Source organism: Panthera pardus, unplaced genomic scaffold (genome assembly GCF_024362965.1).
Source record: "Panthera pardus isolate Hobbes unplaced genomic scaffold, ASM2436296v1 HiC_scaffold_24, whole genome shotgun sequence".
Taxonomy (NCBI): domain Eukaryota; kingdom Metazoa; phylum Chordata; class Mammalia; order Carnivora; family Felidae; genus Panthera; species Panthera pardus.
This window is the reverse complement of record NW_026526810.1, coordinates 74,720,851-74,744,732: the sequence shown is the minus strand read 5'-3', so window position 1 is coordinate 74,744,732 and position 23,882 is coordinate 74,720,851. Positions and strand designations below refer to the sequence as shown.

The 23,882-nt window shown below is 35.8% G+C and overlaps 1 protein-coding gene across 6 annotated transcripts in view; it reads right to left on the bottom strand.

Moving 5' to 3' along the window:
- AKAP6 (A-kinase anchoring protein 6) overlaps positions 1–23,882 on the bottom strand; it is a 492,371-nt gene that overhangs the window by 59,421 nt on the left and 409,068 nt on the right. For all 6 annotated transcript variants that reach the window (XM_019428105.2, XM_019428101.2, XM_019428107.2 and 3 more), the window contains one exon: positions 4,432–4,647. In XM_019428105.2, the coding sequence (XP_019283650.2) occupies positions 4,432–4,647 (216 nt within the window). The remainder of the gene's footprint in view (positions 1–4,431; positions 4,648–23,882) is intronic.

Genomic DNA, 23,882 nt, shown 5'->3' with positions numbered 1-23,882 from the left:
GTCTTTCACTGACTGATTTATTTCACTTAGCATAATACACTCTAGTTCCATCCACATTGTTGCAAATGGCAAGATTTATTCTTTTTGATTCAATTCTTTTTCATTGAGTAATATGTCATTTTATATATATACCACATCTTCCTTATCCATTCATCACTCAATGGACATTTGGGCTCTTTCCATTCTTTGGCTATTGTCAATAGTACTGCTATAAACATTGGGGTGCATGTGCCCCTTCGAATCAGCATTTTTGTATCCTATGGATAAATACCTAGTAGGGCAAATGCTAGATTGTAGGGAAGTTCTATTTTTTATTTTTTGAGGAACCTCCATACTGTTTTCCAGCGTGGCTGCACCAGTTTGCATTTCCACCAGCAATGCAAAAGAGACCCTCTTTCTCTGCATCCTTGCCAAAACCTGTCATTGCTGGAGTTGTTAATGTTAGCCATTCTGACTGGTGTGAGGTGGTATCTCATTGAGGTTTTGATCTGTACTTCCCTGATGATGAGTGATGTTGAACATTTTTTCATGTGTCAGCCATCTGGATGTCTTCTTTGGAAAAGTGTCTATTCATATCTTTGGCCCATTTCTTCACTGGATTATTTGTTTTTTGGGTGTTGAATTTGATAAGTTCTTTATAGATTTTGGAGACTAACCCTTTATCTGATATGTCATTTGCAAATATCTTCTCCCATTCCATTGGTTGCCTTTTAGTATTACTGATTGTTTCCATCACTATGCAGAGGCTTTTTATCTTGATGAGGTCTCAATAGTTCATTTTTGCTTTTGTTTCCCTTGCCTCTGGAGACATGTCAAGTAAGAAGTTGCTGTGGCCAAGGTCAAAGAGGATGTTGCCTGTTTTCTCCTTTAGGATTTTGATGGCTTCCTGTAATACACTTAGGTCTTTCATCCATTTTGAGTTTATTTTTGTGCACATTGTAAGAAAGTGGTCCTGGTCATTCTTCTGCATGTTGCCGTCCAGTTTTGCCAAAACCATTTGCTAAAGAGACTGTCTTTACTCCACTGGATATTCTTTCTTGCTTTGTCCAAGATTAGTTGGCCATATGTTTGTGGGTCCATTTCTGGGTTCTCTATTCTGTCCCATTGATCTGAGTGTCTGTTCTTGTGCCAGTACTATACTATATTGATGATTACAGCATTGTAATATAGATTGAAGTCTAGAATTGTGATACTTCCAGCTTTGGTTTTCTTTTTCATGATTGCTTTGGCTATTCAGGGTCTTTTCTGGTTCCATACAAATTTTAGGATTATTTGTTCTAGCTCTGTGAAAAAGCTGGTGTTATTTTGATAGATATTGCATTGAATATGTAGATTGCTTTGTGTAGTTTTGACATTTTAACAATGCTTGATCTTCTAATCCATGAGCATGGATTAGAATTTTTTTCCATTTTTTGTGTCTTCTTCAATTTCTTTCATAAGCTTCCTATAGTTTTCAGTGTATAGATTTTTCACCTCTTTTGTTAGGTTTATTTCCTAGGTATTTTATGGTTTTTAGTGCAAATGTAAATGGGATTGATTCCTTGATTTCTCTTTCTGCTGCTTCATTATTGGTGTATAGAAATGCAACCGATTTCTATGCATTAATTTTATATCCTGTGACTCTAGCATATTCATGGATCAGTTCTAGCGGTTTTTTTGTGGAGTCTTTTGGTTTTCCACATAGAGTATCATGTTGTCTGCAAAGAGTGAAAGTGTGACTCACTCCTTGCCAATTTGGATGCCTTTTATTTCTTTTTGTTGTCTGATTGCTGAAGCTAGGACTTCCAACACTATGTTGAATAACAGTGGTGAGAGTGGACATCCTTGTTGAGTTCCTGACCTTAGGGGGAAAGTTCTCAGTTTTTTCCCATTGAGGATGATATTAGTGGTGGGTCTTTCATATATGGCCTTTGTGATCTTGAGGTATGATCCTTCTATCCCTAATTTCTTGAGAGTTTTTATCAAGAAAGGATGCTGTGTATTTTGTCAAATGCTTTTTCTATATCGAGAGGATTATGCGGTTCTTATACTTTCTTTTACTAATGTGTGGTATCAAATTGACCTAGTCCACATTTTTATCCAATAGCTCATACAGAATTTCCTTCAGAAATAACTTTTGAAGAAAAGAGTATACCACCAGATACTTCACATCATGTTTTAGAACTTGGAAACATTGTCACTATCGTTGGAAACATCACCATCACACAGGTCAAAAGGCATCTTCTTGGTGGTCTCATGAAGGTGAATAGTCTTATAGAAATGTAATAATACTCAAAGCCATTTTGGAGGAATATGAACCGTGATCATGAATGTAGATATAGTTTTAAACCAAATGTCAGAATAAAAGAAAATGTATTAAATAAAAGCATGTACTCATTTATTTAGCAAATATCTGTCAAACATCTACCATGTGCAAGTACATCCCAGGCCTTGCAAACAGACACTGAAAGTCCCTGTGCATGAAGGACCAAGGGGATGGCATGAGGGTGAGGCATATGATAAACAAGCAAACAGACCACTTAGAGACTTCTGATTTTCTGCATAGGTAGCCTCCCACAATGGTCAATGGTTGCTTGCCCATCAAAGCAATACGGACTCTTTACTAAACAACAGAGATCAGAAGCAAGAAATATCTCCAACTTAATTAGGTACCCTCTGCTGACTGAATTGTTGCCATTAGTCTTACTCTGTTCTATCCTTTTCTTGACAGTGATTTTCAACCTTGTTTAGCCCAGACCTTATTTGCTACCTCCATCATTCCAAAAGCCTACACACTCAGTAGACAACCTAAAGAAAAGGGGAGACTTTTCTCTACCTGCAATTTATATCTACCTCTATGTGTTAGCTTGAGCCTCTAAGAAGTAGCCGGGGTTTTAAAATGAAAGCTTACTTCTACCACAGAAGCAGGATAAAAATGTCTACATCTAGTCCACAGAGATCTAGTCCTGCAACCCTGATCATATGATTTCAAGTAAATCCCCAAAGAAAGCCATTTTTGTCTCCTCCAAAGCAGCTTGAATGCTTCCAAAATGTCAGAGCTTCTCCAGGTGCAGATGGTTTTTGTGTAAGTTTTATTATGGTCACTACTAGGCTTAGAGGCTTCAAAACTATAGAATAAAAAATAACCTCTTTTGCCCTTCCAAACACTGAAAGAAAGAAAGAAAGAAAGAAAGAAAGAAAGAAAGAAAGAAAGAAAGAAAGAAAGAAAGAAAGAAAGAAAAAACACACTAGCTAAATAGCTTCATAGGTCTTTTCCAGGAAAGACATCCAATTATATAGACTCTGATTACTGGTAATAACTTGAAGTCTTAAGAAATTTAACAACTTCAGCTCAAAACAATTAAATTGAACTGTTGATGATACAATCACCCCCTAGACTCAACATAGCTGCAGATGCAGAAAAAGTGAGAAGGCTTACTGATTCATTGTTCCTTCTGTTCCCAGTCCCCAATGCCAAACACATCAGACAGCAAATATTAAGAATCTGTTAAAATTAGAATTCACAGGAGAAGACTTTTTTCAGTGGCAGGATTATTACATTTGATTTTTCAATTTTGAATCTTGGACTTTCCAAACCCATAGAACTGATAATATAAACATATAACAATAACTTTCCATTCCATGTATGTATGTATGTGTTTCATTTATGTAAGTCAAACATGAAAATTAGGTATTCAATTAATGGTCAGTGACTTCAAAGTCATTTGGGGAATGTAATTTTTTTATCAATAAATCTTTTCTATTAAGAATATGAAGGTTTTCTGGACAAGAACTTATTCTCTACTATTATTAAACAACCTTAGTCACATATATTTCCTTCATGTATCAATGGTTTGAACTTATAATCAACTTGGAAAATTCTTAAAAGGGACCCTACCCCTACCTTGAACACTGCATTAGAATTCACAGAGGAAACCTTCTAGCTCTCAGCAATGCATATCTATCAAAAGAAGCTCTAAGCAAAAGAAATGGAGTTTGTTGTACGAACAGTGTTAAGTCATCATGTAATGAGAAGGTAAGCAGTATACTTTATGTCATTGCCTCATAGAGCAATGCCTCATAGAGCATACACATTGCTACACGTGCTTTCAGAGTAGAAAGCCGCCTTCTAACAAAATCTTCATGGGGTATTTTATGATTAAAGAATATCACTGGTGAAGGAATGACTGAAGGAATTAATGGCTTAGTTTGGCAAGATTAAGCCAACTCTTCCTGTGATTTTTTTCAAGACAATGAGATACACTGAAACACTTCTTATTGGTAGGCAAATAAATCTCTGTGCTATGACAAATGGAATTTCATCTAGTGGAGAGATCTATCCCTTTCTTTCACAAAACGACTTGTAAGATGAATACATTTTCCAAGTTCTGAAATAATTTTTTTCTGAGAAAAATAAGAGACCATTATGCTTAAAAAAAAAATATCACTCACAGACTCCTTTCCCATCTTCTTTTGTAGCCGTGTTTGCCACTGAACAGCTTGCATGACAATGGCTTCCCATCTTCTTTCAAGATTTACAATGATCAGTTGCATGGGCTGGTGGTCTGCGTTCAGATTGCAAGTGTCCCGGTCATCCAGAAGATGCTGGCACAATCGCAGGATGGAGGCCACTCCACGTCGTCGCTGTTTGATTTCACCACAGAGGGACTGCAACACAGAAAGGGCTTCATCCGTGGGTGTTTATAAAGCATAATTCCCCCCAAATTGAAACACCTACTTCCACCATAATTTCAAATTATAGTGATACGCTTGGCTATGAATAAGACAAGAATGGCTCTGGAGTTGCCTTTAGATTGGAGACCGTCTACTGATACCCAACTAATGCCAAAGAATTTAGCTGCATCCCACTCTTCTTCCCTTTTTTTCAATGATTTCTCCATCTAAAACGCTGGGTCCCACCTGGACACCTAGGTGATTAACAATTTACAACTTAATGAAATTTAGGTCATATGAATGCCAAACAGATTGACCTGCTTTAATTCCAGGTGACAGGAAACACAAAAGATAGAGAAGTGCTCCAAAAGGAAATGGAAATTTTCCAAACTTACTCCTAGATTTTCTGAGGCCAAAAGTTTAGTTTTCTACTGGCTGGGAATAAGTTAAATAAGATTGCAGAGAAGTTTCATACCTAACATCTATTATTGGGGAAAAATGGATAAGCAACATTTCTCTTCCGAAGCTTGATTAACAAAGCAATAATGTTCTGAGAACAGAAATTAGGATACTGGATTATTACTGCACTATTTGTTGGTTGCTGTTTCTTTTAATAGACATTCACACAATTTAAGAAGGATATGCATGCATCAAAATAGCATTTTGCCCCCAGAAGCATTTGTATTGCTGCAGTGACCCTAAGCTGAACGATTCAAGCAAAATAGTGGGTACACATGTCTAAAAATATTATATCTTTTCTTTGCCTACGGATAGTGTGTAAGTGATATTCTAATTCAAAGCCTTCAGGAGAAATGATGATTATATCCACAAACATCACTGAATTACTAATCTCCTTCTACTGCTACAATTGGACTGTTCTAACAGTTAACAGATTGCTTATTAATCAACAAGGGTAAACAAGACAATGCAATTTCATTTAGTGTGAGAGTTTTAATGCCTAAAAGTATTTGTGCTTAAAATGTTAATCTAGATAAGGCTTCATTAGTAGAAGTCTTAAAATGATTAAATGCGGTTCATTGAAATGTGCACAGAGTGGTAGTAGATCAGCAGGTGGACATTTCATACAGATGTTCCACTTACTGATATAATACATGCAGTAGCCATTTAAATGACCCTAGCTCCGTAATAGCTGAAATTCTATTATTTCTGTAATGAAAGAACACTGTACCTTTAATATTTCTGAATTTTAAATAAGGTGAATGACAAATTCCCAAACCTCTATTTATGGCAAAATATGACTAGGAATTTTATTATTCAATTTACACCAGTGCAGCATTTTTAGTTATGTTTCCTGAACTTACCCTTATTTATTTTCCTAGCATTCATTATTATTTTCCTACATAACTCCTAATATAACCACCAGGTCTGACAAATTTCTTTACTGATGCTATTCATTTGTTCAAGGCTGAATGAGGAGAAACCCCTAGACATTCAAAGATAAAACTTGAGGGCCTATCAAAGCAAAAAGCATTGTTTCCATCTCCTCCCATCCTGCTAACTTCCCCCTCCTAAATACATTCTCTCTCTCTCCCTCTCTCTCTCTCTCTTTCACACACACACACACACACAATTTGCTCTCTTGCTCTAGAACTGTTGAGCAAGTCAAAGTGTCAAGTCCAATTAATACCTGCCAAATTTTGATCCAATATTAACACTTCAAGATAATAATATAGCCAACTGAAATTCATTGAAATGAGTCCTATGAATATGAATATTGAGGATTTCTTTGTTTTGTTTTGTTATACATTTGTTAACAATAAAGGGCTAGAAAAATCAAGAGTGATATTTCCATACCATAAAATTGGATCTTGCAAAACTCTGTTTGAAGTTGACTAGACCAGTAACTGCATTCATCAAGCTAGCAAAAAGTCCCCATGTCTCTTAGCCAAATGAAAATTTGCCATGGACAGCACTAAACGTATGTGTGTAGCTAGCACAGCCACATTGGTAACATTTACAAAGTAGCCCAAATAAGCTTCATGCACCTTAAAGGCATTTTTGAAGTTCTGAAACAGGGCATGTGAGATCACTAGGGGAAATTTTCATAAACGTCACTGGCCATAATCTTTTTATGAGTATCTAGAATGCACCCAGTACTTAAGTATCCAGATGAACCCCAACCCACATCTTAATGTGAGTCAGTCCAGGTAAAAAACTGTGAAAGCTGTTTTTGATGTTCAATATAGGATTTTATTGAATGTTGACATTCACTACCTAATTTTGGGATCTTCACAATTCCACAGTTTTTTTTTTCTCTTACTTTAAATATCTAAAGAACTTGGTCTACATTCTGGATTAATCTTTTATCCTATATGTACAGTGGGAAATAACACTACTTTAAAAAGGAGGCAAAAATTGAGAATTTTAAATGCCAACATAATTTTTGATAGTTTTTTATATCTAGGAGATATAACTGATAAAATAACATTCTTCTACATAAATGAGTTTCCATGACAACCATTAAAATATACATATTTATTTATAATCACAAACACATACTCAATAAAACCAGTGCATTTTCTGGTGATGTTTCTTAGAGTCAGTAGTTTATGTTATTTCCATGATAAACTATGCACAGAAAAATGTTAAATGTAACTACACAGGAACAAATAAGTATTGTAACTACTCCTGGCTCACATTTTCAGAGAAAAGCACTTTTAAACACAAATCCAAACTAAATAACCTAAGCAAGGCACTGAAATAAGATAAACTCATCCCTGCCTCTTAGACTTCCTCAAATGTGCATTGTACCTTCTGTCTGCTAGGCAGTGGTTTATTCATGGAGGCTTCAAACAGGAGCAAGTTCCTGCTCCTTCTCTCAAGGAGCTGAGGTCTACTGAAGGTGGACTATCCACAAATAAGCATGGTACCAAGAGTAATGTAGAGAGAGACCTGTTAACAGAATGTTTGTGCAAGTTGCTTTTGGAGGAGTTGGTGAAATCTCCAGGGAAATAATGGGAACCAGATGGTCCAAGCTGAATGGTCGTGGTTATAAAGATAGAAGGTTCGGGAAGCAAGTAGCCTGGGGCAGCGGGAGCACCTAGTGTGTTAGGGAGAAGAGACAGTGAAGCAACTGGACAGGAAGTAATGAACAGAAAAATTTGTAATGTTTTTCATTATTGCCTATTCTGAAGCATTTTCCTTGATATCTGATGAGATATGCTTGATTCTCAAGCATAGTCATATTGCCTTCACAGAAAAGTATAAAGACAAGAAGAGTAAAGGGAATTTATTTTTTTAAATTTTTTTGATGTTTATTTACTTTTGAGAGAGAAAGACAAAGCATGAGTGGGGAAAGGGCAGAGAGAGAGAGAGAGAGAGAGAGAGAGAGAGGGAGGCACAGAATCTAAACCAGCTCCAGGCTCTGAGCTGTCAGCAGAGAGCCTGATATGGGGCTTGAACTCAGAAACGGTGAGATCATGACCTGAGCTAAAGTCGGTCGCTTAACTGACTGAGCCACCCAGGTGCCCCGAGTAAAGGAAATTTAAAAAGAAAGAAAAAAAACCCCACTAATTATCAGTATGTCTAAGAAAGAGATTCCAAATGTTTTTGTATTAGTTGTCCTATTATTTGGTCATTGTTAGGCAATGTCTTCTTAGAAGACTACCTCTCAGTATGGAGGTCATTGTCTTATATCACTTCAGAATCCAATTGGTGGAATATAGTTTGGTGTGCTACTTTTAAATTTCTAATCACTTATTTTCTTTATTTTACATTTCTATTCAATTTCCTCATGTTACTAAAAAGACAGACTTGCTATAAGTGTAGAAAAGTAAAAATCAAAATTTCTAAGTCATTGTTTTCCTTTACAGTAATCGGATATCCAACCTTCTCAACACATCTTTTTCGACGTGTTACAATAGAGTTGCCAACAGGCTGAAGGTTTTTCTATCACACGTATAAACGGTCTGGTTTTCAATTAATCAATGGTGATGCAAAGGATGTTTTTGGTCTATCTTGGGGGGGGGGTCTTTTATTTATTTAGTTGTTTGTTTATTTTTAACATTTTTATTTATTTTTGAGAAAGAGGAGACAGAGTATGAGCAGGGGAGGGGCAGAGTGAGAGGGAGACACAGGATCTGAAGCAGGATCCAGGCTCTGAGCTGTCAGCACAGAGCCCAAAGCAGGACTCGAACTGGTGAACCACATGATCAAGACTTGAGCAGAAGTTGGACACTTAGCCAACTGAGCCACCCAGGTGCCCCTGTTTATTTATTTTTTAATGAGGGTTTTTCTTTCTCCCCTCCTGACATTCTGTCAGCCTTTTTGACTGTTTAAGCCACTCTATTATTAGCCAAATGTGATGTAACATCCTTTTTGACATTGGCTTCAGTTTAACACGATTAAAGGTAAGACTTCCAATACTGATACTTCGTTTTTCATTATATATTAAACATATGCATATATACACACATATACATACATATATTGTATAATATTATACTTACTTGTATACCCATATTCTTGACCTTAAATAATAGTGTCATCTACTATCACAGAAGGATATAAATAAGCTTACAAGAAAAGAACTACAATTAGACCAAAAACCAAACCACACAATAAGTAAAACATAAGAACTAAATAGAGAAAAGAGAGATGAAGAGGAAAATAAAAATTTTAAAATACCAAAACTAAGCAGAAAAAAAATCTGTTTAAGAAACTCCAAAGCAATTTGTGTCTATATCTCTTACATAATTTTATTCAGCAGGTTAATGTAACATCATTAAATAGGTCAATATTAACAGTGATAGGACATTAGATGATCTGTCAACTAAAGACTATTTATGAAGCAATTCCATTTATAAGAGCAAACATAACTTTATTTTCTAGATTGATCAAGTTTTTAACAATATCTATTGAGTAGGCCCTCTCTGTAGTAAGCACAATAAAGAAGTTTTAACCTGCATATATGATACATACTTGCCTTCAATCTAGTTGGAGTGAGGAAATAACAGAGAGAGGAAAAAAGTGAAAAAGACATGCAAGTTCTTCTGGCTTAAATAGTCACAAGTAAATAGCTCCACCTCTTTGTTGCAAGGGTCCCCCACACTTTTTCATGTTGTCTTTCCTTTTCGCACTTTCTGTATTTTATCATTTTAATTTCATAAGGTGGGAAACTGTCTTCTCTTAGTCTGCTACCTGTGACCAGATTTGTAGAGCAAATATTCTCAGAGACTTCTCCAGGCCAAGTAGCACTAGCATCACCTGGAAACTTGGAAATGCCAGTGCTCTAGGGCCACTCCACCTGTTCTGAATCTGCAACTCTGGGACAGGCATCAGTGAGCTATGGTTTAACAAACACTATATGTGATTGCAATGCATGCCGAAGTTTGAAAACACTGGCCTATGGAAACAGAGGAACTTAGTTTTATAGATAAGAGAATTAATCCAACTGAGCAGATTTTTTTTTTAGAAGTATAAAATAGAAGTTATAATTCTGTTTCTGGAGTCACATTGTTAGCCAAGAGCCTAGAGACCACACCAATGGTGCTCAGTTCTTTTTTTAATTGTTACTGAATTACTGCCAGAAAAAGAATCAATCAATCAATGAGTAAGTCTTTTTGACCAGAGATATCTTTATCTTATTAGTACGTGCTTGATGATCTTTGGAATTTTCAGTATAATTATTAAGCATGATGATATGTTAGGTTGTTTGAATACTATATTTGGGGATTTTTCTCCTTTTAATCAATTTTATCAAAGAAATTATTTAGTAATTAATGACTCCAATACATGTGTCATTGTGCTAAAGATGCTTCTCTCAGAAAGTGTATATAATAAAACAAAACCATGATGATTGTTCAGAAGGTACAAAGCATCAGATGCAGATAATGTTAATGCTACAGCCATTGTCTAACAAGAACATACAGTATGTGGGGAAAATGAGAGGCAATACTGGTACCTCTATGAGCCTTCAAAAGATGCTTTTCACTGGTTGGTTCTGGATTATTATTTTGGGGCAAGGATGCCAAAGATAATATGAATGGTATTTCTTACAGCAATAAACATTTATTGAGTATCATCTATGTGCTAACCACCACACTTTTCATTATAGGTTGGAATTAGTAATTAAGGGGAATATAATAAGATGTGGCACCTGTTTTTAGGTGCTTGTTATTTGGCTGTAAAGAAAAGACTCTCCCTCCTCAAAGTAAACGTTGACTTGGGGGATGAAAAGATCATTACTAGCAGGAGTATATAGATTAAGGTTCATGGACCTAGTACTATGTTAAAGTTGCTGAAGATCAAAAAGGTGGAGGGAAGAGAGGTCAGGCATTACAGTTGGAAGAGTCACATAAGAAAGGTCAAGAAACTACAATTTTGGTGACTTTTTAAAACAGGATGGAAGTTCAAGTGGACAATGATGATAATCATAATTCAATTATCCATGCATCCATCCATCCATCCAACAATCCAAATGCGCTTATTGAGTGGCTCTTATGTACCAGGCACTGTTCTCAGGGATGGGGATATAGCAGTGAGCAACAAGAGTTCTGCTTTCATAGAACTTACATTTGAATTTGTGTGTGTTGGGGGGTAGTGGTAAGAGGCTGGAAATAAAACATAAATAAACCTACAAGAAAATATCAGGTAATGATGAGATATAAAATAAAATAGGGTGAAATGGTGGAAAGTGGTGGGGGTTACTTTAAACTGGATAGTCAGTAAAGCTTCTCTGAGGGGGTAACCTCACATAATAAAACATTTAGATATAGAAACAACATAACTTAGTGTTCTGATGCTGCAATAATTTAGACAAGATAATGTTTGTAACATGGCCAATTTAGGCCATAAAAAGGCATATTTTATGATTAAGTATAGGATATTAATGATTAATGATTGAATGCTTTCCAATAAAGTAAGTGGAATTAAAAAGATCTTGGTACAATTAAGTCAGAAAAAGCATTTTGAATAAAAGGGGCTGGGATAATTGCATATCCACATGCAAAAGAATGAATTGAACTCCCCCACCTCACATCATATACAAAATTAACTCAAAATGAATCATAGCCCTAAATGTAAGAACTAAAACTAAAATTGGGGTGCCTGGGTGGCTCAGTTGGTTAAGTATCTGACTTCAGCTCAGGTCATGATCTCATGGCTCATGAGTTGGAGCCTCACATCAGGCTCTATGTTGACAGCTCAGACCCTGGAGCCTCCTTCTGATTCTGTGTCTCCCTTTCTGCCCCTCTCCTGCTCACACTCTGTCTCTTTCTCTCAAAAATATGATAAAAACATTAAAACATTAAAAAAAAGAACTACAACTAAAAACATCTGAAAAGAAAACATAGGAGTAAATATTCATTACCTGGGGATAGGCAATGGTTTTTTAAATAGGACACCTAAAGTAGAAGTGACTTCTGACTTCTTAGGCAGTGATTTCTTAGAGATGCCACCAAGAGTACAAGTGACTTTTGGACAACTTAATCAAAACTAAAAACTTCTGCTCTTCAAATACACCATAAAAAATTGAAAGAACCCACAGAATGGGAGAAAATATCTGAAAACCCTATATCTTATAAAGGACTTGTACCCAGAATATATAAAGAACCCTTAAAACTCAACCATATAAAGATAAGTAACTCCCTTTTTAAAAAGGGGCAAAGTATTCAATAGACATTTATTCAAAGACAACATACAAATGACCAATAAACATATGAAAAAATGTTCAATATCATTAGCCAACAGGGAAATGCAAATCTAAACCACAATTAGATACTACTTCACCCACACTATGATAGCTAAAATAAAAAAGACGAAAATAACAACATCGGCAAAGATATAGGGAAATTGGAATTCTCATACACAGTTGGTGAGATTGCAAAGTAGTGCATTCATTTTGGAAAATAGTATGACATGGAGCAACTGAGCGGCTAAGTTGGTTAAGCATCTGACTCTTAATTTCAGCTCAGGTCATGATCTCACAATTATGAGATAGAGCTCTGTTTAGGGCTCCATGCTGGGTGTGGAGCTTGCTTAAGATTTTCTCTCTCCCTCTCTCACTACCCCTCTCCCACCTCTCTTTCTCTATCTCTTTCTCAAAAAAAAAAAAAATAGTATGACATTTCCTCAAAAAGTTAAACACAGAATTACTACATGATCCAGCAATTTCTGTCATAAATACCCAAAAGAATACACAAAAACCTTCAGACTAATATTCATAACAATGTTACTCATAATAGCCAAAAAGCATAAACAACTATATATATATATATTAATATATATTAATATATATTTATATATATATTAATATATATATATTTATATATATTATATATATATAATATATATATATCAATGGTTAATGGATTAAAAAATGTAGTATTTTTTGGCCAACTCATCTTTGACAAAGCAGGAAAGAATATCCAATGGAATAAAGACAGTCTCTTCAGCAAGTGGTGCTGGGAAAACTGGACAGCAACATGCAGAAGAATGAACCTGAACCACTTTCTTATACCATACACAAAAATAAACTCAAAATGGATGAAAGACCTCAATGTAAGACAGGAAGCCATCAAAATCCTCAAGGAGAAAGCAGTCAAAACCTCTTTGACCTCAGCTGCAGCAACTTCTTACTTAACATGTGTCCGGAGGATAACAAAAGGAAACAAGGAAAACAAGGAAAACAAAAGCAAAAATGAACTACTGGGACCTCATCAAAATAAAAAGCTTCTACACAGCAAAGGAAATAATCAGCTAAACTAAAAGGCAACCAACAGAATGGGAGAAGATATTTGCAAATTAAATATCAAATAAAGGGTTAGTATCTAAAATCTATAAAGACCTTATCAAACTCAGCACCCAAAAAACAAATAATCCAGTGAAGAAATGGGCAAAAGACATGAATAGACACTTCTCCAAAGAAGACATCCAGATGGTGACAGACACATGAAAAAATGTTCAACATGTCTCATCATCAGGGAAACACAAATCAAAACCACGATGAGATACCACCTTACACCTGTCAGAATGGCTAACATTAACAACTCAGGCAACAACAGATGGTGACGAGGATGCAGAGAAAGAGGATCTCTTTTGCATTGTTGGTGGGAATGCAAGCTGGTGCAGCCACTCTGGAAAACAACATGGAGGTTCCTCTATTTTAGTTATTAAAAATAGAACTATCCTAGACCCAGCAATTGCACTACTAGGCATTTATCCATGGGATACAGGTGTGCTGTTTCGAAGGGACACATGCACCCCCTTGTTTATAGCAGCACTATCAATAATAACCAAAGTATGGAAAGAGCCCAAATGTCCATTGATGGATGAATGGATAAATAAAATTTATACACACACACACACACACACACACACACACACACACACACACACAATGGAGTATTACTCGGCATTCAAAAAGAATGAAATCTTGCCATTTGCAACTACGTGAATGGAACTGGAGGGTATTATGCTAAGTGAAATTAGTCAGAGAAAGACAAAAATCATATGACTTCACTCATATGAGGACTTTAAGAGACAAAACAGATGAACATAAGGGAAGGGAAACAAAAATAATATAAAAGCAGGGAGGGGGACAAACAGAAGAGACTCATAAATATGGAGAATAAACAGAGGGTTACTAAAGGAGTTGTGGGAGGGTAGATGGGCTAAATGGGTAAGAGGCACTAAGGAATCTACTCCTGAAATCATTGTTGCACTAGATGCTAACTAATTTGGATGTAAATTTTAAAAAATAAAAAATAAAATTAAAAAAATATGAAATACAATAAAATAAAATTGTTAGAATGCATCCAAAAAATGTAGTATTTTTTATTCATACAATGGAATATTATTTGACCATAAAAAGGAACAAAAGGGGCACCTAGCTGACTCAGTTGGTAGAGCCTTTGATTCTTAATCTTGGGATTATGAATTCAAGCCCTGTGTTAGGCATAGAGCTTACATTAAAAAAAAAAAAGAGGAATAAAGTACTGATACATACCACAACATAAATGAACCTTGAGAAATTATGCTAAGTGAAGAAGCCAGACACAAAAAGGCCACATAATTGTATGATTCCACTTATATAAAATGTCTGGAACAGACAAACGCATACTACGTATATTAGTGGTTTCCTTGGGTTGCAGTCAGTGGGGGATAAGGAATGACTGCTAATGGTTAAGGGATTTCTTTGGGGACTGGTGAAAACATTCTGAAATTATATTTTATGGTATGTGAATTATATCACAATAAAGCTATTTTTTTAATCTCTTGGTAAGGCCAGGTATATATTATTACCCACATAACTGGTAATAGAATCAGAGAATTTACCACACATACATTTAGGGTGTGTCATGACAAGAGATCTTATGATATTACTAATACCATTCAGACATCACAGTTCTGCAACAGTGCGTTCAAACACATATTAATACACTTAAATAAAGGCAAACTTAGAGCTTTCATTTATTTTTTTTAAAGTAATGGCTATACAATTCCCTGGGATAGAGTCATAACTGCAAACCTATAAATCTCAGTCAACAGATAAGACATTCTGCTATATGATAAAAATAATACAGTGCTGTTTTTAATATAGCTGTCCTACTTCTAGAAATATCATAAAACATAAACAGAAAAGTATATATAGAAGAGCATGGATCTGTTAAAGGAGTTGAAGAAAATGTAGAAATTAAAGAATGTTAGTTAAGTCTAATTACTGCAGTGGTGAGTTTCATGCACGATCACACATCTTATGAAACTGTAATCCATTGTGTTGTTGGTGTCCATATGAAAATGAGAAAAGTGACATATCAGATGTACTTCATGTATTTTACCAACGGTCATTCTAAGTTAACTATATGTATGTGAACCTATAAGAAATCTTTTAAATGTTATGTTCTCCTCGAATATTTAATCAAGGATTTACTTGATTGCAAAATAATAGCCAACAATCATTGAGTATTATTAAATTGCTAGAGCACTATTCTTAGTATTTTTTTTAGTTTTCACTAATCTCATACACTAGTGACAAACATTATTTGTGTATTTCTTTCTGCTATGCATTCTTTAGGTATTTTATATGTATTGGCTCATTTAATCCTCACAACAGCACTATGAAATATATATTATTGTCATGTACCTATTTTACAAATGAGGAAATGGAGACACAAGGAGGTTAAGTAACTGACCAAAGATAACATGGCTAATAAGCAGCAAAGGCAGGATGTTACCCCATGCAACTTGAATCCTGAGCTAATTCATAAAAACACTATGCTACATTTCCTTTCTAAAAGGCTTGAAGAGGCTTATAAAATGTCTCCATTTTAAGACTGTTCCTGTCCCTTATTTCCAACCAGAAGTGGCCACAACCATAAAGTTATTGTTGATAAGAGAGCCAACAATGTACTTCAGTATACTTTTCATAGGTGTCTCTTATACTTGTTTCTAGACCTAAGTTAAAAATTAGTAATCTATGGGGTGCCTGACTGACTCAGTTGGTAAAGCATAAGTCTCTTGATCTTGGGGTTGTAAATTCAAGCCCCATGTTGAGTGTAGAGATTACTTAACAATGAAAATCATTTGGGGCACTTGGGTGGCTCAGTTGGTTAAGTGTCCAACTTCGGCTCAGGTCATGATCTCACAGTTCCTGAGTTCCAGCCTCGCGTCGGGCTATGTGCTGACAGCTCAAAGCCTGGAGCCTGCTTTAGATTCTGTGTCTCCCTCTCTCTCTGTCCCTCTTCCCCTTCTCTCTCAAAAATAAAATAAACATTAAAAAAATAAATGAAAAAAAAATAAATGAAAATCTTTAAAAAAATAGTATTCTGCTATTCTTAATTCTTCTTAATTCTAGCGTGGTTGTGAGAGCAGAGATGGAAAAAACACAAATTCATTTACTGAGCAAATATTTATTGAGCACCTATTGTAATGGGCACTGTTCTGAGTGAGATGCGTCAGTGAACAAAACAGACAAACTTTCTACCCTCAAGACCCTCATATTCTAGCAGACAGTGGAGGATAATCTTTTTTCTGAGAAAAATGTAAATTAAATACATAATCAAAAAGAGATTGAACAAAAGTAAGAAACATTTATTAGGCAAATGATTATCAGAGTTCCCAGCAAAGGTCAGCAGATCTTTTGGTCTTGAGAGCACCATTCTTGAGCCAATTATGTGCTTACCTCAACTGTATCTAGTGTATAGTGTTGCAATTAAGAATTTCCATCCAGAAATTGTAAAGGGGTAATTCTTCAAAACAGCAAAAAAACTAAAATACCTCAACTGAGGTATGAATGATGAATTGCATATTTTAAAGGAAATATGGGCAAATGACGTCTGCATATTTTAACTGATTCCAAACTTAAAAGACAGCGTCAGCCAATATAGGAACTCAGCTCAGTTGCGAACCCTGGGACTTAATCTATATTGAAGCTAAATATTCTATAAGCATGCAGTGAAGTGCAAAAAATAGCAATTGAAAAATGACACGATTAAATGGCACGACATGCAATCATTTGCTCTCAATTATATCAATGTATCTTCTTCATTTCTAGGAGTCAGGCAGAAATATTGTTTTTTAAATGCCTCTATTAAATTGGTCACCAATAATAAAATAGATGAGAGTCCTAATAAGCTCATTTACATAACATACATCATACACTACAAAACTATTCTCTCCAAACAGTTTTGCTCATAGATTTGTCTCCTGGTTGTCATGAGTCTTTGCTACATTAGCAGATTTCAAAAGCATAATACTGCCTTCAGAACCATTTGTAGAAAAACGTTTATGAAACTTTTCTAGTTAACCCTTGGCAGGATCCTTATTGCTAATTATGGAAAAGGTATTGATATAATATCTTGGCTGTCACATTTTATTATGGTGATGGTAGAAGCAGAATCTAGGTCTGACATTTTGGAAATACCACCTAATTGCAAGTTAGAAACACAGAATGACAGTTTTAAGTAGATTATAACTTCTTTCAAAATAACACACGGGTTTATTTAATGTAAAAGCTGGATTTTAAAAATAGCATTAAAGACCCCTGAATTGGTTTACTATGCACATCTCTATCAGCTCCTTGAAGATGGTCTGGGATGTGTGCCAAAATAGTTTCAAAATTGTACATGACAATATAAGTCTAGATTCTAACACCAAATGATTTCTTATAACCATTTAAAATCAAAATATTTCCAGTGAGTGCTTCCATTTTTAAGAAAAATCATCTCCTCTCTGTTCATGGAGGCAGCAAATGAGTGAGGTCCAAAGTCAAGTTACCTTAACTTTCATGGCCTACTTAATTTGACCTTTGACCTAGAAAAAGCTTTTACTTTTTCTTGCAATCTAGTATCCTCTCACTTGGATACTAGATTGGATCACTTAGGGCCACCAGGACTATTGGTTAATACTATAAATTCTTGGATGAATGGTGTCATCAAGATAAAAGCTAATCAGTTTGTTACAAACATTCATTTAATTGTTTGTACTTTTCATGTGTTGAAAAACATTAATTATATTTGGAAAGGAGATTTCTATTTCTGTTGGCTATTTTGTTAGCTGTGGACCAAAATATAATAACCATTTTAGAATTGCAGACCTTGCTTTGTTATTCCATAAAAACTGTTGCTATCCCTGTGTGGTATTCTTTAATTTTTTTGTGACTTTCCCTACATTAGGTTAAGTACTTTTAAATATGTTTGTTTTTAAGAATCAAGCTCAGTGGTCGTGTGCTTAGTTCATATTCACATGTAATTAGTAATATGTTATATACTTCCTTTTCTAAATTAAAAACACTATTAAAATTCCAGACATACAAAACAATATGAAGATTAAGTTACTCTAAAGAAAACTGTAATAGCTTACAGATTGCTTGTATCATTACTAAAATGCTGGTATCTATTACAGAGTCTCTCTGGAATAAAGAATGCACTTTTGGCAATAATCTTTTAAAAACATGTCCATTATTGTTAAGATGCTAAACTAGTCTGCAATTATAGAAAGGTAACTTTTAGCAAAAAGGGGGAAAGGGTGCTGGATATAAATGCAACTTAGCCATTATACTACAAAATACCTTTTCTTAAAATTCCACAATCACTCTTTTCATAAGCAGATAAGGTATTAATTGCCATTTAGTTTTACATTATTATATTTTGAAATCTATTTACAACACCCACTGTGCTTTTTATCTCTTGTTAGATTCCATGGGAATCATTTCAAAGTAATTCTGGGGAATGGAGAAAGCTGATTTTCTTCCTCTAGATTCTCTGTTGAACCCAGGTACCTGAACTCATCTTCGTTTTTAATGGATGTTGGGTATTCACTAGCCAGGTCAAAGGAATATTCAAGTTGGTCTTGAGGAAAGGAAGAAAATAATTCTATGTGACAAGGTACAGCACAATACATCCATTAGACCAAATCTACAAAAGAAGGATCATCATAAAGACCACACTTGAAGAATGAAATAGCAAGGAAAAGCAAGGAGAAAGAAGGAAAGTGAGAGAACACAGGAGCAAGGATAACCTGGGAGGAATTCCCAGGGGTAGTGTGGAACACGCAGGAGAGGACAGATTACTGAACTAACTGGTTTCATGACTTGCTCAGCTCTGTTGCATGGTATTTTCTAGCTCTCTCATTCATACATTTGACTCCTTCTCTCCTCTATCAGACCCTATTTTCCCAAATTTATCTCTGAGTAACATTGTTTATTTCCTATGAAGCCACTCTTGGCACTTGTCACAAAGCTCGGAGTGTTACTGGAAGTAGAACAGCTAGGAATTGGTATTTTAGGGAAGTATTACTGTTATTCCAGAATCCTGCAGATGGGAAATAAATGAATTCAAGAACACGTGGGACACAATAAGAATGCAGGAAGAGAGTTAGGCTTTGGGGAATAACAACACTAAAAAGGAGGAAAATGATACTAGGGACAAAAAGTCAACACTAGAAAGATCCTTCTGTTTATTCATTTATTCCTCCCTGACCTGGAAGAGACTGAGGTATAGACAGCTCTACAAACTTCATATTTCTGATTTTATTTTTATGGCATCTAAACAGGACATTTTCCTGTGAGTTTGGATAACTAGGAAATTGCTTCTTAGCTCTTTTCCTTTGCTTTTGTGGTGGAAGCCCAGGGCAACTTGACTCCTTCTCGCCAGTTTTCAGTATTCCCAGATGTGCAGTAACACTAACCACACTCTCAGGGTCGTTTAGAAGTTTAACTAATATATAACAGCAACACACTCTTCAACCATTATATTAGGTAGTAGAGAGATGCTGACTCAATATTAGCCAACTGGTAAATTGCTATAATGATTATTTAGCTCAAAGCAATATTCCAGAACCTTGTGAAAAGGAAATGTAATAAGAACTTCATTCTTTAAACACTCCCATAACTAAAATAAAGCAGAGGTACAGGAGAATTTTTTGAGAGCATTTTCCTGAATAAAGTTAATTTTCCTTCTATTTTTATTTTTTTTTTAATTTTTTTTTAACGTTTATTTATTTTTGAGACAGAGAGAGACACAGCATGAACGGGGGAGGGGCAGAGAGAGAGGGAGACACAGAATCGGAAGCAGGCTCCAGGCTCTGAGCCATCAGCACAGAGCCCGACGCGGGGCTCGAACTCACGGACCGTGAGATCGTGACCTGAGCTGAAGTCGGATGCTTAACCGACTGAGCCACCCAGGCGCCCCTAATTTTCCTTTTAGAAGGATGATGTTTTCATTTCTTCTGAGAAGAGATACCACATCTCTCTCCTGCTTGCTCCCCAAAAGATGAATGAGTATATTGGGGAGCAGTGGCCTCATTCACCTCATCTAGTATTTTGGCAGCAAGGCAGAATATATGTCATCAGGGCATGAAGGTGTTCTAACTAAACATCTGAGAAGCAACTTGGACTGAGGGGAAAAAAACACAACTTAGAGTCTTTGCCTAGTTTGGCAATAAGTAGTTGTATTATCTCAAGTAAATCATATAACTTTTATGTTCCCTCCATATTCTTTCTCTAAAATGCAATGATCCTTTAGCATTTCACATCTGGCATCAGATTATGACATAATCTTGTTCTGTTATGAGGCAGGAAAAGTATCAGTCTATCTAAGACAGACTTCTAAAAAATAATAAAATACAACTTTGAATATTTCTCAAATCAGTTGCAAGTTGACTCTCATCTGCTCTGGAGAACTTGTAGGAGTGAAAGAATACTAATTTCATTTCATCTTTCATTTTTATTTATTTTTCCTTTCACTGTCCTGAACTGTAGGAAACTAATTGGGCAAGTGCTTTGTTGCAATCACTTGTATGAATCAACCTTGCTTGGCCTCAGATTCTGCTCATGTATTCTGCTCATGTTCTAACATATTCAAAGTCTAGCTCCAAATATCTTTATAGTGAGAACCACATGCCCAAGCAAAGCACACAAGATTGAAAATTTTAACTTCCATTGTTACGTTTGTGAAGTTTTGAAGTCCATTGCACCAGTGTTTTACTGAGAATTAGGATGGCATGGTTGAATGGCTATCCATTGGCTCTCTTGGTGGTAATCTTGGCTGACAGATAAAGGAATGAATGGGTCTTGAAACATCCTTCTAATTCCTAAAAGTCATTTCTCCTGTCACGACTGAAGGGTTATAAAGAAGGACATTTTGAGAAAAGGAGGAGAGCTTGAGGGGAAGGAAGAACCTGGTTTACCACCTATCCTGTACTTTTCAAAGAACTTCTAACACCAGACCCATTGATCTATTTTTACACTTATCCTCATGACATTAAATTCAAAAAGAAAGAAAAATATCCTTGGGGAAGAGAATGCAATATTCTGAATGTAAGGGTATAAGTTAGGATTTAATCAACAGTTTAGAGCATCAGTGAAATTAAGAGAGATAACTTAGGCTATTTTTTTTTCCAGATGGGAATAATGATTTATGCCTCCGTCCTATCTTAGAGAGGTTTGGGGAGGATTAATGAGCTAATGTCTCTAAAGCTCTTTAAGCTCCTCATATGGAGGTGCAACATAAACAGAAGGTGAAAAATGATAGCAAACTGTACACTGAGTTGAACTTCCAGAGCAAAGCCCCTGGAAATGGGAAGCTGTTGCAGGTCAAGATGGTAAGTCTCTGAATTCCAATACCAGAGGAGTCTTGGTTTATTGTCATATGTATTTTTAACACTATTTAAAATAGGACTTCATAGTATTAACAAGCATTTCTACATTTCTTGTCAATCACAATGTCTGTTGTAATGATCATTTTTTTAAATTTCCAATCATCAAATAACATAGACTTATTATCTCTATGTTATAGAGAAAAAATTGAGTTGTGAAAATTGCAAAGACATCAGTATTAATTCACATGAAATCATTGGTTTGGTATTATTGGACTATGGCCTGGATTAGGATTCAGGAGATGTGGGCTGACATCTGGCTCTGGTTGGGTAGTTATTTAATTTATCAGAGACTTGGTTTTTTCTTCTTCGGAATAAGAAGGTTAAGCTAGCTAAATGATCTCAGGTCCCATCTCATGATGATCTGCAATCTGCTAAGTACTTCTTAAGTATCTAGTGACTCTAAAGTACATTGCCTATGGTACTATAAAGGGTATGCAAAACAAATACTTTAAGATGGTTCCTACTTTTAAAAAGTTTATACTCTTAAAACAACAATGAAATATCAACACACCCCTATTAGAGTGGCCAAAATTCAAAACACTAACACCACAAAATGTTGAAAGGGATGTGGAAAAAGAACTCCTATTCAATGCTGGTGGGAATGCAAAATGATACTAGCACTATGGAAGAAATTTTGGTAGTTTCTTACAAAACTAAACATACTCTTACCATACAAGTCAGCAATCGTGCTCCTTGGTATTTACCTGAAGGAGTTGAAAACTTATTTCCACACAAGAATCTGCATATGGATATTTATAGTACCTTTATTCATAATGGCCCAAACTTGGTAGCAACCAAGATGTCCTTCAGTAGGTGAATGAATTAATAAATTATGTTATAATCAGACAATGGGATATTATTAAGTATTAAAAAGAAATGAGCTACCAAGCCATGAAAAGACCATGGGAGAATCTTACATGCATATTGCTAAGTGAAAGAAGTCAATTTAAAAGGGCTACACACTGTATGTTTCCAACCATACAACATTCTGGAAAAGGCAAAACTATGCAGAGTAAAAAAAATCAGTGATGGGGCGCCTGGGTGGCTCAGTCGGTTAAGCATCCGACTTCAGCTCAGGTCATGATCTTACAGTCTGTGAGTTCAAGCCCTGCGTCAGGCTCTGTGCTGACAGCTCAGAGCCTGGAGCTTGCTTCAGATTCTGTGTCTCCCTCTCTCTCTCTGCCCCTCCCCTGCTCATGCTCTGTCTCTCTCTGTCTTAAAAAAAAAAATCAGTGATTGCCAGGGGTTGGGGCAGAGGGGAAGGGGGCTAGGAATAAATAGGCAGAGCACAGAAGATCTGTAGTGCAGTGAAAATACTTGGTATAATAAACCACAATGATGGATACATATCATTATACAGTTGTCTAAACCCACAGAATGTATAGCATTGAGTTAACTGTAATACAAACTATGAACTTGGAGTGATCATATGTCATTGTAAGTTCATCAACTGTAACAAATGTACCATTTTGGTGGTACCATGTTGATAATGGGGGAGGCTCTGTATGAGTAGGGACAGGGAGTATATGGGAAATCTCTGTAACTTTCCCTCAATTTTGCTGTGAACCTCATACTGCTTTTAAAAAATAGCTTAATTTAAAAAAGGTTTACACTCTAGTTTGTTGATAAGACACATAGATTCATAAATTTTTTTAATGTTTATTTACTTTTGAGAAAGAGAGAGAGACAGAGCCCAAGCAGGGGAGGGGCAGAGAGAGAGGGAGACACAGGATCGGAAACAGGCTCCAGGCTCTGAGCTGTCAGCACAGAGCCCCACGCAGGGCTCAAACTCACAAACTGTGAGATCATGACCTGAATCGGAGTCAGACGCTCAACCGACTGAGCCACCCAGGTGCCCCTAGACACATAGATTCATACCTATACACACAAGAATAACATTTAAATAAGTACACAAAACAACACAGAAGTCTCTTATCTCCAGAGCTCCATGCACATGCACATGTTATTCTGTTCACACTCCCCCTCCTTCACTTCAGATGTCAATTTAGAGTCACTCACTCTAGGAACTTCCTTGTCCCTCCCCAGGAATGCCCCATTTACTTCCATAGCACATTATGTTAACTCCAAATAATCTTGAACTGGCTTCTCTT